Source organism: Vipera berus (genome assembly GCF_964194415.1).
Source record: "Vipera berus genome assembly, chromosome: 6".
NCBI classification, from domain to species: Eukaryota; Metazoa; Chordata; class Lepidosauria; order Squamata; family Viperidae; genus Vipera; species Vipera berus.
In genome coordinates, this window is record NC_138208.1 from 83,638,016 (window position 1) to 83,651,225 (window position 13,210).

The 13,210-nt window shown below is 39.8% G+C and overlaps 1 protein-coding gene across 1 annotated transcript in view; it reads right to left on the bottom strand.

Annotated features, from left to right (window-relative positions):
- Positions 1-3,397: 3,397 nt before the first annotated feature.
- The window catches only part of ETNK1 (ethanolamine kinase 1), a 32,826-nt gene continuing 23,013 nt past the window's right edge, over positions 3,398-13,210 (bottom strand). Inside the window, exons 7-8 of the mRNA XM_081330770.1 lie at positions 5,078-5,151; positions 3,398-4,007 (exon numbers count right to left, since the gene is read on the bottom strand). Of these exons, the coding sequence (XP_081186896.1) occupies positions 3,935-4,007; positions 5,078-5,151 (147 nt within the window). The 3' untranslated portion in view covers positions 3,398-3,934. The remainder of the gene's footprint in view (positions 4,008-5,077; positions 5,152-13,210) is intronic.

Here is a 13,210-nt window from a genome sequence, read left to right on the forward strand (position 1 = left end):
AGCAGCAAAAGGCACCCTTGAACGCTTGCAACTTTTAACAACCTTCAAGGATGTCCACAAATGCTCTTGCTTCATGTGTACAAGACTTTTTTTTTTTTTTGAAGAATGTCAATGAATCGGAGGGTGCAAATCCAGATTTTACGAAAAGCTCAGTGTGAAACAGGAGTAAACCATAGTTCTTTTAAGCATGTCTTAATTGAAATTTAAGGATTTGACTGTATCTTTTGCTGCTGCTGCAGGTTTATACTGTATATGTGTATCTTCCTTTTGCTTGAGCTATTTCTATACACAGGTTTTGATGTTGCTGTTGTTTAATTTGCAGGGGCCTCTACTGATAGGAAAGGAATATGTACAAGGGTTTTTCAAAGCAAGAGTTATCTGTGCAGAACAAGCCGAAATCGGAGTGGACCTTCATTATATCTCAGGAGTCAAAGCCGTTTGTCTTCTAATTAGCCAACCTGCTTCCTACTAGAAGAATGGATATTGTCACTTAAAAGCAAGTGTTGTGCTAACTCAGGTTTAGATTGATTGGCTCTTCCAACGAAAATGTATAAATACTAAGGCAGACACTACAAACACAATGAAAAAGACACCTTATGTAAGCTAATATTATCCTCAGGTTCTGCACCCTATTTGTTTTCCAACTGGGAGTTCCCTTGAAGGCAGCCCATTTAACAAAAAGAGTTCAACAGATGTCAAGAACTGGATGGATATTGGTTTGCATCCAAATTCTACAAAAAAAAGGAACATACAACGAAAATACATAAATTCGTAAATGCGAGGTACCATACAATTCACACTAATTTACAAATGGTTATTTACACTATTATATATACACAGTCAGACCCGGTTACCATAAATTGATTAGCTGATCCTACAAAATTCACATTAAGAATCCCAGGCCGAAAGTTCAAAACAATGCCAATTTTCTTTTAAATCCCCCACCATTACAACCAAAGAAGCTTTGATGTCTGACTCCCATCCGGTAGGTTGATGAAGCTGGTCTGATTGCCAGTGTGATGAAAAATTCACGCATTTCTGCTTTACAAAAGCTACTAGGCCACTATGGTCTGTAGGCTTGTGTTTTTACAGTGTTGAATGCTGTTTCTAGTAACTCCTTATTTTCACTACAATGTCACTAGTGATGGCATTAGAATCTTTAGTTTAAAAGTACAGGCAACAGATTAGCTTGTTGCCAAGTCACAACCAGAATTACCTGAGGTTGTTTTCTTAGAGCTCTGGAAAATAAAAGTCAAGTACTTGAAAAATGAGAGCAAGATGGAACGTGTGACAAAGCCATCTCAAAAATCCAATAAAACAGGAATAAAAGAACAGAGAGAAGAAAATGAGAGTTCTGAAATAACAAAATATTATATTAAGCTTACATGCACTGCTCTTTAAGGTAAATGGACATTTTCTCTTAAGATGATTTAAAACCACTAATTATTTTTATACATCTTTTATGTATTCAGAAACACACTGTGCTGGAATATGTTCAATCTAACACAATTCTGGCAAAAATGGAGACGTGATTGAAATCCAGCCACTTTGGAGACTAAGCCAAAACACATCTCTTCTAAAGAGCTCATTATTTTTTTAAAGGAGAAAAAAACTTTTAATTGGTTCACATTAAGCTCAGTAGAAATGAAATAAAAGTTTATCAATATTTGCAGATTCATCCAGTGATCGTGGAGGCACATTCTTCTCTATCCAGCTCAATAGAGGAGCTGAACCAGCATACTTTGGATATCATTTTTTGATGTAACAAAAAATAAGGAAAATGATAACAATCATTATAATGATGAACTAAAATAACCTTTCCAGCGTTAAGCCTTAAGCCTTGCCAGGATAGGGTGGGGGGGGGAGAAACCAAACTAGCTTTAAAAGTAACTTTTACTTTTTCAAACATTCTATAAAGGTTTAATTCAGAGAGTATTTTGAGCAAAGCAGTTCCAGGCTTTTGAAAATCAAAAGCTTTCCATAACTTAATTCCACCTAATTCCTAAGGGCCTCACTGTAAGATGGCATTAAAGAATATGCAAAATGAATACAAAGACACAAAAAAAGGAGTTTTCTTATTTTCTAGAGCTCAAGCAACACCCTTCTTTATCCGATAAATTACAAATTTCCTTTAATAATTGGCTCAACACTGATCATCCAGAGAAGCTGCCCAATTTATGTACAACTGTGGTAAGAGCTGAAATGTATCTTAAAAGTCAAACTACCCTTCTCCATGTGAAAGCTTTAAGCATGAGTAGAATATAATTCCTGTTACCATCCAGATCACCTGAAGCTCAGAACTAACCACGCAGTTATGTTCCTCACATCCATACAGCACCACATGGGGGGAAACTGGCCACAGAGGACAGATTCTATCCGACCTTTTCTAAACTAATTTCATCGCTGAATAGTGGGACATCTGAGGTACCGCTATGCTAATTTGGGGGCATTTGAGGACAATGGTTTTAGAGATATCTCAAAATGTACCTTGTCACGTTTTTATTTCTGTAAACAGATGTTGTCAGTGACTGTGGGCTAAAAATTTTATTCATTATCCTACATTAAATCAAATCAGGTTTATTTATTTTTTTAGCCAATGTTTATTTTGGAATCCTTTAAAATATTTCTGAATAAATATTTTTACTGACTCTGGGCAACAAGATTTCCCCACTTCATCACTATTTAAGGTATGTTTGCCTTTACACATAATGCATATGAACACATAAGATTTCGCATATATGGGCACTTAAGTGACCAAAATGGGACAACAAAATTAAGAGCAACAGAAGCTATTGCTGAACTTAACACCGCAACTTTCAAAGTTTAAAGCAACTTCCCCATTCTTAAGCACACTTACTCTCGCACATACGCTAGCTAAGTAAACATTGTGTTTCACATTTCACATTTTTTTAAAAAAAATTAAACCATTCTCGAGAGGATGGCTTTTGAAAAAAAAAAAGATCTGTGACCAATTCTCGTTTTTTTTCAAATGCCACTACCGTTCACTAAAGAAAGGAGGACGAAGAAGGTGGAATCAAGACAAGGAAGTCAACGAAGAAAATTATGAGCACTCACCAAGCCTAAAGAAATAAAAATTAAGTGATACACTTTTGCTTCCAATTATTACAAGACTGCTCAACAAAAACCCTGTTGGTTTTTACCTACAGTATTTATCAAAGTTTTTAAAAAAAACTTGTTAGGGAGGAAAATACACGACACCTGGATGAGTAGTCATTTAAAGCTTACATTTCAGGGTAAGATCCCTCTTCAAATTTAAAAGCCAAGAGAAAGTGGGTGTCATTTCCTTAATTAATTTTGTGAGCAGGCCTCCAGAAAATTTTTGCTTCCACTATATACAAGAACGGTCATTTCCCCCCACCCCACCCCCGCCCCAGACAGTAGCTTGCTAGAGCTGAGAGAAACAAAGAGAATGAAAATTATTTTGTTCCACCCTGATATAATCTCCAGTCAGCACTAGTGGCTTAACTTGAGTTACAAACTGGGATCTGTTGTTATGTAGATTCCATGTAGTTTACTGTTAAACAAATGAATGCTGTAACCAATTTGAGATGTAAAAAAAAGTTTACAGGATGATCACCTGCACCCTCCTGTCCCTTCAGGAGAGCCGATAAAACAGCAGCAATGGAATGTTAAACTCGTAATAAATAATTCATGTCTCACATTAAAAAAAAATACAAAAAGGATTAAATTTGTGTTTCAGAAACCCATTAGCTTCTAATCCTTCCCCAATATCAGAAAAGACCTTCATTTGAAGTTTACCATTGAAAGATTGTTACTTAGAGGTAATGAAAAGCAAAAAAAGAAGAAGAAGAAGAAATAATAATAATACAAATGTAGAGCTGTTCCTATTATGTGCTCATGACAAAAACAGTAAGGAATCTTCTCAACAGGCGGGTAAGCGAGTTCTCAAGTTCTACTCAGGAAGTTTTAATGCCATTACTTCATTCTTCATTTTGAAGTACTGGTTGAAGCGAACAACCGCGTACCTGTGTGACCAAACAAAAGCCTTTGGTGAAATATGATTTTGGGTAGCTTTTTTTCTATGAATCCTAATTTTTTAACTGTTAGGCTCACTTATCTAGTTTTTCCTGCCATCTAGTGGCTATGCAATGTTCTTGTAAAAATTGTCAAAGACAGGCAGATAGCTTTTCCAACTTATTTTTAAAAAAATATGTTGGGCCAGCTTATATAATATGTATAGTAAATTAAGGTTATATTTCTACAGACCTTTCACTCGGCCAGAGGTCAAATTGGTTAGCGAATCTCACCCATTCAGCATTTATGTTTTGATTTCATGTAGCCAAAACTATTAGTACTATACATTTTTAATTGGTATTTATAACCAGCATGCTTTACCAAACCTTAATAAGGTTAGGATTATGGTACCAGTAAGCATGGCATATATCTGGGGCTATATTTTGGGACTTCAATTCCCATGTCACTTTCAGCTAATGTGGCACATAATCATGCTGGCTGGGGTATTATGGGAATTGAACTAACACATCTAAGGGATACCTGGTTAGGAAAGGTTGATGCACTGGATTTATTGGGGGTGGGGGTAGGAAGAAGCATGAAAATTGGACACTTCCTGCATTCTCACTCTTTAATCTATTTAAATTAATTCAAAATGATTTAAATTAGGCTCCACTTATTGTTGTAATGGGTTTTTAAACATTCTAAAAGTTAAATTTGGTTGAGCTGCAATTCTCTGAGAGGGAATAAAAATAGTTTGCATTCATAATAATCATTAGCACTTGATCACAAGCACTGTTCATCAAACTTTAATCATTATAATCAAAGAAGCAGCTCTTTCTTTATGTGTTTATGCTTCATTATACTTTTATGCAACCAACTATTCTGGGGAAAAAATATTTGTTATCAACAAAAATCTATTTCACAGTCAGTTACAGTTATTTCAAATTTAAAGATCTGTATTTTAAACCCAAAAATGTTTTTAAAAAGTATTACTTGAAAGCTGAAAACAATATTAATACAGAATCTTGTGAATACAGAAGATTTTTTTATATAAGATAGGATGACTCTGTTAATTACTTACCCTAGAAAATCGAAGTCAATAGTGGAGTATTTGGCTTGAATTAGGGCCCACAATCCCCAGAAGAAATGAGAGGCCTGCAGAGGAAGACAAATAAATCCTGGTCAGTGAAACTAGTCAGAATGGTCTTGTTTTCAGAGACTACTTAGAAAAAGCAGTGCAAGAATAATGAATGCTCAAAGTATGACGTTAATATTGCATTCCATTGTATTTGAGTATATGATGATTTGAGTTTATGGCAATTTGGGCCAACAAACCTCTAAGGCCAAGATTTATAACAGTCTTCCCCAACCTCAAGTTCTGAAGGCTCCCATTATACTATACTTTTGTTTCCTTTGAAGAATGATTTAATACTTCTACAAAGAAAAAATACAGTAATATGTAATTTAATGTAAACGTTAAAAAACACATCTATTCTATCCCTCTATATTTTGACATGAGCAGCTTCTAGTGTAATTTTCAATATCAAACCACAATTTAACAGGTATGGTTAACGAGTTTTAAACACAATAATGAAAATAATTCTGTAAACTTAAAACTGAAGCGGTATATTCCATTGGTATGCATAAATATTAAGGTTGCAATATCTAACACCCAAAATATGTTTTGAAAGATATCAAATCTCTCTTATTTACACAGATGATGCATTTACCACTTTATTTTATAATTGCTTAATAACAGTTCCTGTTTTTTCTACATTACCCTACCGTGTGATACCTCATAAAGATCAAAAACAACTTAATTTCTCTAAATTTGTTCACATGACTTGCAAATTAGACCTCATGCATTAATTTATTTATTTTATTTATTTATTTATTTTTGGGACTTATATGCCACCCTATCTCCCGAAGGACTCAGGGCGGCTAACAACAATAAAACACAATAATACAAATGTTAAAAAAGATTAAACTAACAAGCCCCAATGATAAAATGATAAAATATTAAAAATATTCTATTTAAAAATCCCTATCGTCAGTCCAGGTCAGCCTGATGGAAATGTTTTAAGGCTGCGACGAAAGGACCAGAGCTCAAGGGGAAGTTGATTCCACAGGGCCGGCGCTCCCACAGAGAAGGTCCTCCCCCTGGGGGTAGCCAGCCGACATTGTCTTGCCGACGGCACCCTGAGGAGGCCCTCCCTGTGTGAGCGCACCGGGCGATGGGAGGTCATTCCTGGCAGCAGACGGTCCTGCAAATATCCCGGGCCTAAGTCATGTAGGGCTTTATAGGTAAGAACCAGCACCTTAAATCTCACCCGGAGGACAACCAGTAACCAATGTAGCTCACGCAGGAGGGGTGTAATATGGGAGTATCGGGATGCTCCCATTACAACCTGCGCGGCCGCATTCTGCACCAGCTGGAGCCTCCGGGTGGTCTTCAAGGGCAGCCCCATGTAGAGAGCATTGCAGTAATCTATACGGGAGGTAACGAGTGCATGAGTGACCGTACGTAGAGCATCTCGGTCCAGATAGGGGCGCAACTGGCACACCAGGCGAACCTGGGCAAATGCCCCCCTGGCCACAACTCCTATATGATCTTCAAAACTGAGTCGTGTATCCAGGAGGACGCCTAAGTTGCGTGCCCTATCAATGGGAGGTAACACCTCTCCTCCCATAACCAAAAACGGAACCTCTTGGACTAAACGAGATGCCGGTACGTAGAGCCACTCAGTCTTGGCTGGGTTGAGCTGGAGCCTGTTCTTCCCCATCCAGATTCGTACCGCTTCCAGGCAGCGGGACATCACGTTGAGGGCATCATTACAACAGAAAAGGTGCTTGAATGGTTCTCTAACACTTCTGCAACTGCTGCTTCTGAAAAGTGGGGGCTTGCTTCAAGCAAGACTGTAGAAACACACACACACACACTTCTCTTTTTGAAAAGGAACAGATTCTCCCCAAACCTGCCTTAAACCAAATACAGAATCTCCTTTTAGTGCAGAGGTGGAGAACTACGCTGCCTTTATAGACTTCAAATGCCAGAATTCCTAAGCCAACCATGCCGGTTCAGGTATTCTAGGAGTTGAAGTCCACAAGTCATAAAAGGTCCTTAGTTCCCCACCCCTGTTCTAGCATATAGAAAAGAGGATATGTCTGTATGGAGAAGGACAACCTTTGGAGGGAAAATGTTTGGAATTCACGCCCCAACTTCCTTGGGGATGGCAGAACCTCCATGAATCTCTGGGAACTGCTGAATGTTCTGACATCCTGGAAGCAGGTAAGACAATGGCCTAACTCAGAATATTCCTAAACAGCAACATGTCCACTTTAATCCTAAGAGACCACATGAAGTCGTGCCAAGGAAAACAAGTCAGTTCTACCAACTTGAGAGTACTGGGAGATGAGTTGTTTTACAAATAGTTTAACAAATAATACTAGTAATAATATTAATAATAATTAATTAATTAATTAATAATCTGAAGTGGTAACATGGCACATATTAAAGCCCTTTACACATACTATACTAAATAATCCTATTCAATTCTACAATCTGACAGCTCTTATAAAATTTGTAGTTCAAAATAAAATTGAAAAACAATCGAAATCAAATCACACACACACACACACACACACACGTACGTATTGAGCTTATGTAGCCAATAAGCTGTTTTTATGGGAAATATTTTTAGCCAAGCAATTTATTAAAGTCACATGTAAGTATTAGATCTCACATGAGTAGAGTAGTGGTTAAAATTCTGTGAACCCTCTTGAAGTTTTAATAGTTCTCCATAAATATGACCTAAAACAGAGGTCCCCAATCTTTTGGGCACCGGGGACTGGTTATGTGGAGATTTTTTTCATGGACTGGAAGAGGCATGGTTTTGTGTGCTGCCTGCATCCTGCAGACGGGATTTTGCTCGTTTATGTAGCCCTGTTGCTGGCATGCCACGACTTGGTACCGGTCCACGGACCGGGGGTTGGGGACTCCTGACCACATTATTTGTTCTCCAAACAAGTCCTAAAACTAGAGACAACCCAATTAAACAGAAGACTCAAAAACGTATTTGTTCATTTCTTTATTGAAGAAAATCATCTGAAGTTACATATCTGTGAGGGGGCAAACATATGTAAACCTCTAGGATTATCAGTTTATTTGAATGGGAAATTATAGCCAAGTGTTTCAATTAATGGGGGGGGGAGTAATCAGAGCAAGTGTGGGAGGTCCTACCTTATCAGGGGAGCTAGAGGCAGTCCCTTACCTCTTCGGGGCTGGGAAGGGCCAGGCCTGGAATGGCTTAGTGTGGATACGTGGCTAACGATCAGTAACATTCGCTTAACAAAACTACAGTTACTGCGGTGGCTAAGTTGTGTGTTCACGTGACATCTTATTTTATGACAGCACTGTTAGTGAGACCAAAATTCCACCCCAATTATGGTTGTTAGGATTACCTATACAAATTATGTTACAGGACCTGAAGGAGGCAGCTCACGCAAGGAACTCAACCAACATCTGTGTTCAAGCTGTTCTGTAAGGAGGAAGGGATTAAATCCCCGTACGATGTGGTCCACGTCTGATCAACAGACACTGGAAATGTTTAATTGAAGTTATTGTGACCCAAAGTGCTGTGCCACTTACTGAAAACAAAGCTTTTGCCTCACACAAACATGTAGCTTTGATCGCTTTCAATAAATAAGTGAAGACATTTGATGTTTTTGACTCGATTTAATTGGATTCTTTTCTGCCTAGCTTTAAGGCCTGTGTGGGGAAGAGATTATATTTTAGGTCAACTTGATGCAGAAGTATTGAAAATTTAAGAGTTCACAAACTTCTAATCATCTCGGTATGCTAGCACTTGATAAATCATCTTTCTTAGGAGTATCTGCATCCTTTGGCAGCCCACACAGCTGCTCTGCGGAAAGGGTGGGCACAATCGGCCACTTTGCTAATGACCAACCGCTCGGATGAGGCCAGCTTTCATAGCAGCTCTGTGAGTCGCGAAAGGGATGGATTACCTCTTGGAGATAATTTGTGACTTCCAACACACTAAGGAGAGCACCTCTTTAAAACCCTTTGCAAAGCCCTCATGTAAATGTACAACAAGATGTATTTGTAACAATAAAACAGCTTTCAAGTAGCAGAAAATATTCCAAGTACTTCCCAGTATATGGAAATGACCTTATTTCTATAGCACTTTACTGTACAGCTCTTTTCCAGCGAGTTTGCGATGTTGAGAACTACAGCATTTTGTGGCACACTTTATTTAATGCTATATTTCAGTGTGGAAGATACGGGCAGCCTTTGACTCACAACAGTACGTTTAGCGACTGTTTTGAAGTTACAGTAACCCTGACAAAAGTGACATATGACTGGTTGCCACACTTACAACCGTTGTAGCATCTCCATGATCACATCATCAAAACTCAAGACGCTCGGGAAGTGGTTCTTATTTATGAGGGTTGCCGTGTCCCAGGGTCACGTGATCCCCTTTTGCGACCTTCTGAACAAGCAAAGTCAATGGGGGAAGCCAGATTCACTTAACTGGGTTACTAACTTAACGACCGCAGTCATCTACTTAACAACTGTGGCAAGAAAGGTCATAAAATGGGGCAACATTCATTGAACAAATGTCTCGCTTCGCAACAGAAATTTGGGGCTCAATTGTGGTTGTAAAGTCGAGGACTATCTCTGACACGGCCTGTTTTATGAATAACTACATTCCAAGTAATTTGGTTCTGCTCTCATAATAATGGCAGAAAATAGAGGCTACTTAGGAAGGTCATCAGAAAAAAAGTCAACATGGTTAACACTTGTGCATACCATCCCCAGGATCAACTTGGTGACACCTGATAAAAGCCCTAGAAACTTTTTTGTCTCTGCAAATGAACAGTGTACAGATGGTAGTAAGCAATTAAAACAGACCCATTCCTATTTTCTAAGGATACCTTGGTTTTGACTGGAAATAGGTGCTTTGGAACATATGGCAGGGTAACACAATTGTCGGTGACTATCATTAAAGTAAGGGACGCGGTGGCTCAGTGGGTTAGGACGCTGAGCTTGTCAATCAGATGGTCGGCAGTTTGGCGGGTCGAATCCCGAGTGCCGCGTAGCAGAGTGAGCGCCTGTTACTCGTCCCAGCTTCTGCCAACCTAGCAGTTCGAAAGCACGTAAAAAATGCGAGTAGAAAAATAGGGACCACTACGGTGGGAAGGTAACAGCGCTCCGTGCGCCTTTGGCGTCTAGTCATGCCGGTCACATGACCATGGAGACGTCCTCGGACAAGCGCTGGCTCTTTGGCTTTGAAACGGAGATGAGCACCGGCCCCTAGAGTCGGAAACAACTAGCATGCATGTGCAGGGGAACCTTTACCTTTATCATTAAATTAGCGGTCTCTGTATCCATACCCTGAAGCCTCACAGCAGCTGCACTGTCCCGGAGTCAGACACAGCTGCTTTAATGACCACAAAGCAGATCCTGCCTTCAAGCTGCCATGTACTCCTAAATTACCTCTTCCCAAACTGCACAACCCTATTTATTTTATATCTGCATACGATGCTGTCAAATGCTTGTCAGTTTACCTTTAACTGCCACTTCTTTGGAGTCATCTGTGAATTCACACGTTATGCCCAGTGCAAGGGTCTGTTTGACTCTTTCTAGAATTGTTGGGAGGAGCTGACTGCACCATGTACCTAAATAGGACTCTTCCTGAATTCATTATCTAAGACTAACACAGGAGATCTGAAGGAGTGGTGAAATACGCCAAGACAAGTGGGGCAGGAAGATGTGTTGTCTGAATTCAAAAGGTAAGGACTGAGGAAAATGTGGTTATGGGTTAATAATAAGTTGCCATCCCCTGTTACTTTGGTGCTTCACTAAGATGAGTCGCTAATAAACTGCTTACTTGGAAGAGAATTGTTGTTGTTGTTAGCTGCGAAGTCGTGTCCGACTCATCGCGACCCTATGGACAACGTTCCTCCAGGCCTTCCTGTCCTCTACCATCTTCTGGAGTCCATTTAAGCTCATACCTACTGCTTCAGTGACTCCATCCAGCCACCTCCTTCTCTGTCGTCCCCTTCTTCTCTTGCCCTCCGCCTTTCCCAGCATTAGGCTCTTCTCCAGTGAGTCCTTCCTTCTCATTAGGTGGCCAAAGTATTTGAGTTTTAGCTTCAGGATCTGGCCTTCTAAAGAGCAGTCAGGGTTGATCTCCTCTAGGACTGACCAGTTTGATCACCTTGCAGTCCAAGGGACTCGCAGGAGTCTTCTCCAGCACCAGAGTTCAAAGGCCTCAATTCTTTGGCGCTCAGCCTTTTTTATGGTCCAGCTTCCACTGCCATACATTGCAACTGGGAAGACCATAGCCTTGACTATACGCACTTGTGTTGACAGGGTGATGTCTCTGCTTTTTAGTGTGCCGTCTAGATTTGCCATTGCTTTCCTCCCCAGGAGCAAGCGTCTTTTAATTTCTTGGCTGCAGTCCCCATCTGCAGTGATCTTGGAGCCCAGGAAAATGGAAGAGAATACGGTTGTATAAATCAACCAAAGAGGGTATTTTTCATCTCAGTCAGGAAAGAAAGACAGAGCCTATGTGTCTGCCTAATATAATTCAACTAGGAAAGAAGCTCAAGGTTGCGGATGCACACTTGTGGAGCAAGTATGGATCAGAAGGGAGCATTTCTGTTGGGTACGTTCATAGTAAAGTTTGATTGTTACCTCTACTTATTTAGCAAGATGTTTGGAGAAAGATCACACTCTTTGGACAGACTTTGAAAAGTCTGAAAAATCAGGATTAAATGCTGGTACTGGTAAAAAAAAAGTATCATGTGATCACAATAAAAACAAAACTAAAACAGGCATATAAGAAATGAAACGATGCTTCCAACGCATTGCAAGTAGTCCTTGACTTACAGCCATTTGTTTATCCTAGTGCTTCCGCTGAGCCCTGACAGCCCCGTAGCTCCAGCCATCTGTCGCTCCCACTACTACTTTTCTAGGATGGTCGCGTACCACCTGCCAGGTGCCAATGTACCACAGGTGGTACCCATACCACTGGTTGAAAAGCCGTGATAAAAGGGGCAAGTTTGAAGACCCCTGCCTTAGGGTCTTCAGCAAGACTGAAAGCACTAGAATGTGGACAATGGGAACAGTATCATCTTAAACTTAGCATTTTATCATCAGAGGAGACAGTAAGAAAATTTGCTATCTCATTTGTTGTAGGAACATTCTAATTTAATGGATATAGACCAGGTGATCAGCAAGGTTCTGCTTAGAATTTAATGGAGCAGATACCATGGATTGATGGCAATAGTAAGAATTTAAGCTTAGTAGTTGCAGCCTTCACTAAGGATAAGACGGTAATCTTGGACCAAAAGAATGTTGGTTGTATCTCAAATATGGGATCTGCCTGAATAAAAAGTCTTTAAGAATATTCCCATGACTAACAGAGAGATACATGGAAAAGGGATCCAGTGGTTGATCACAGACATGATCGGGCAGCAGTCATGCCTTTGACCAAGAATATGGAAGGAAAATAGTACACACCTGCTTCTTTCTATCTTAGGCTATTTCAAAGAGTATACTGTAGATCCACATTGGGATCATGAAAGAGGATCTGGTAGGCAGGGAGGCAATTGAACTAAGAGAAATGGAACCTTTGGAAGCTGAATACTCATGAGATGGCTATTTACAATCTTAATGATCTCTATATAACTTAAGGGAAAGGTCTCAATTTTGACTATCCTGATGAGTAAGACAGTAGCGCAAAAGAGATCACAGTTGTCTCAGACCTATTTTCTCAAATCAACAGTCTAGGGGGGGGGGGGGAAAGGCTAAATGAGGATTGAATAGTATTAATTGGACAGTCTTATGGTAGAACTGGTGGTAATGGAGTCGGAGGTCATTATGAAGGGGCTAGTGATGACTAGCACTGATGGTGTTACCTAGTTTGGGCAATGAAACATCTGCAAGAAAACAACCAAGCTCAGAGAGCACCAAGGACCCCTGATACAGCAGAAGGATGACCACCTCAAATATGAATGTGCTGAGAAAGTGGTGGTCGCAAAGACACTGAAGTGTGAGTAGGAAGTGTGGAAGGTCCCTGCCAAATAATTTCATGAAAGCCAGAAGATTTTGAAGAAGGCTTAGCGTAGATACATAAACAATGTGTCCAAATCACAGAGACCACGCTGAAAAACCTGCTTGTTCAAT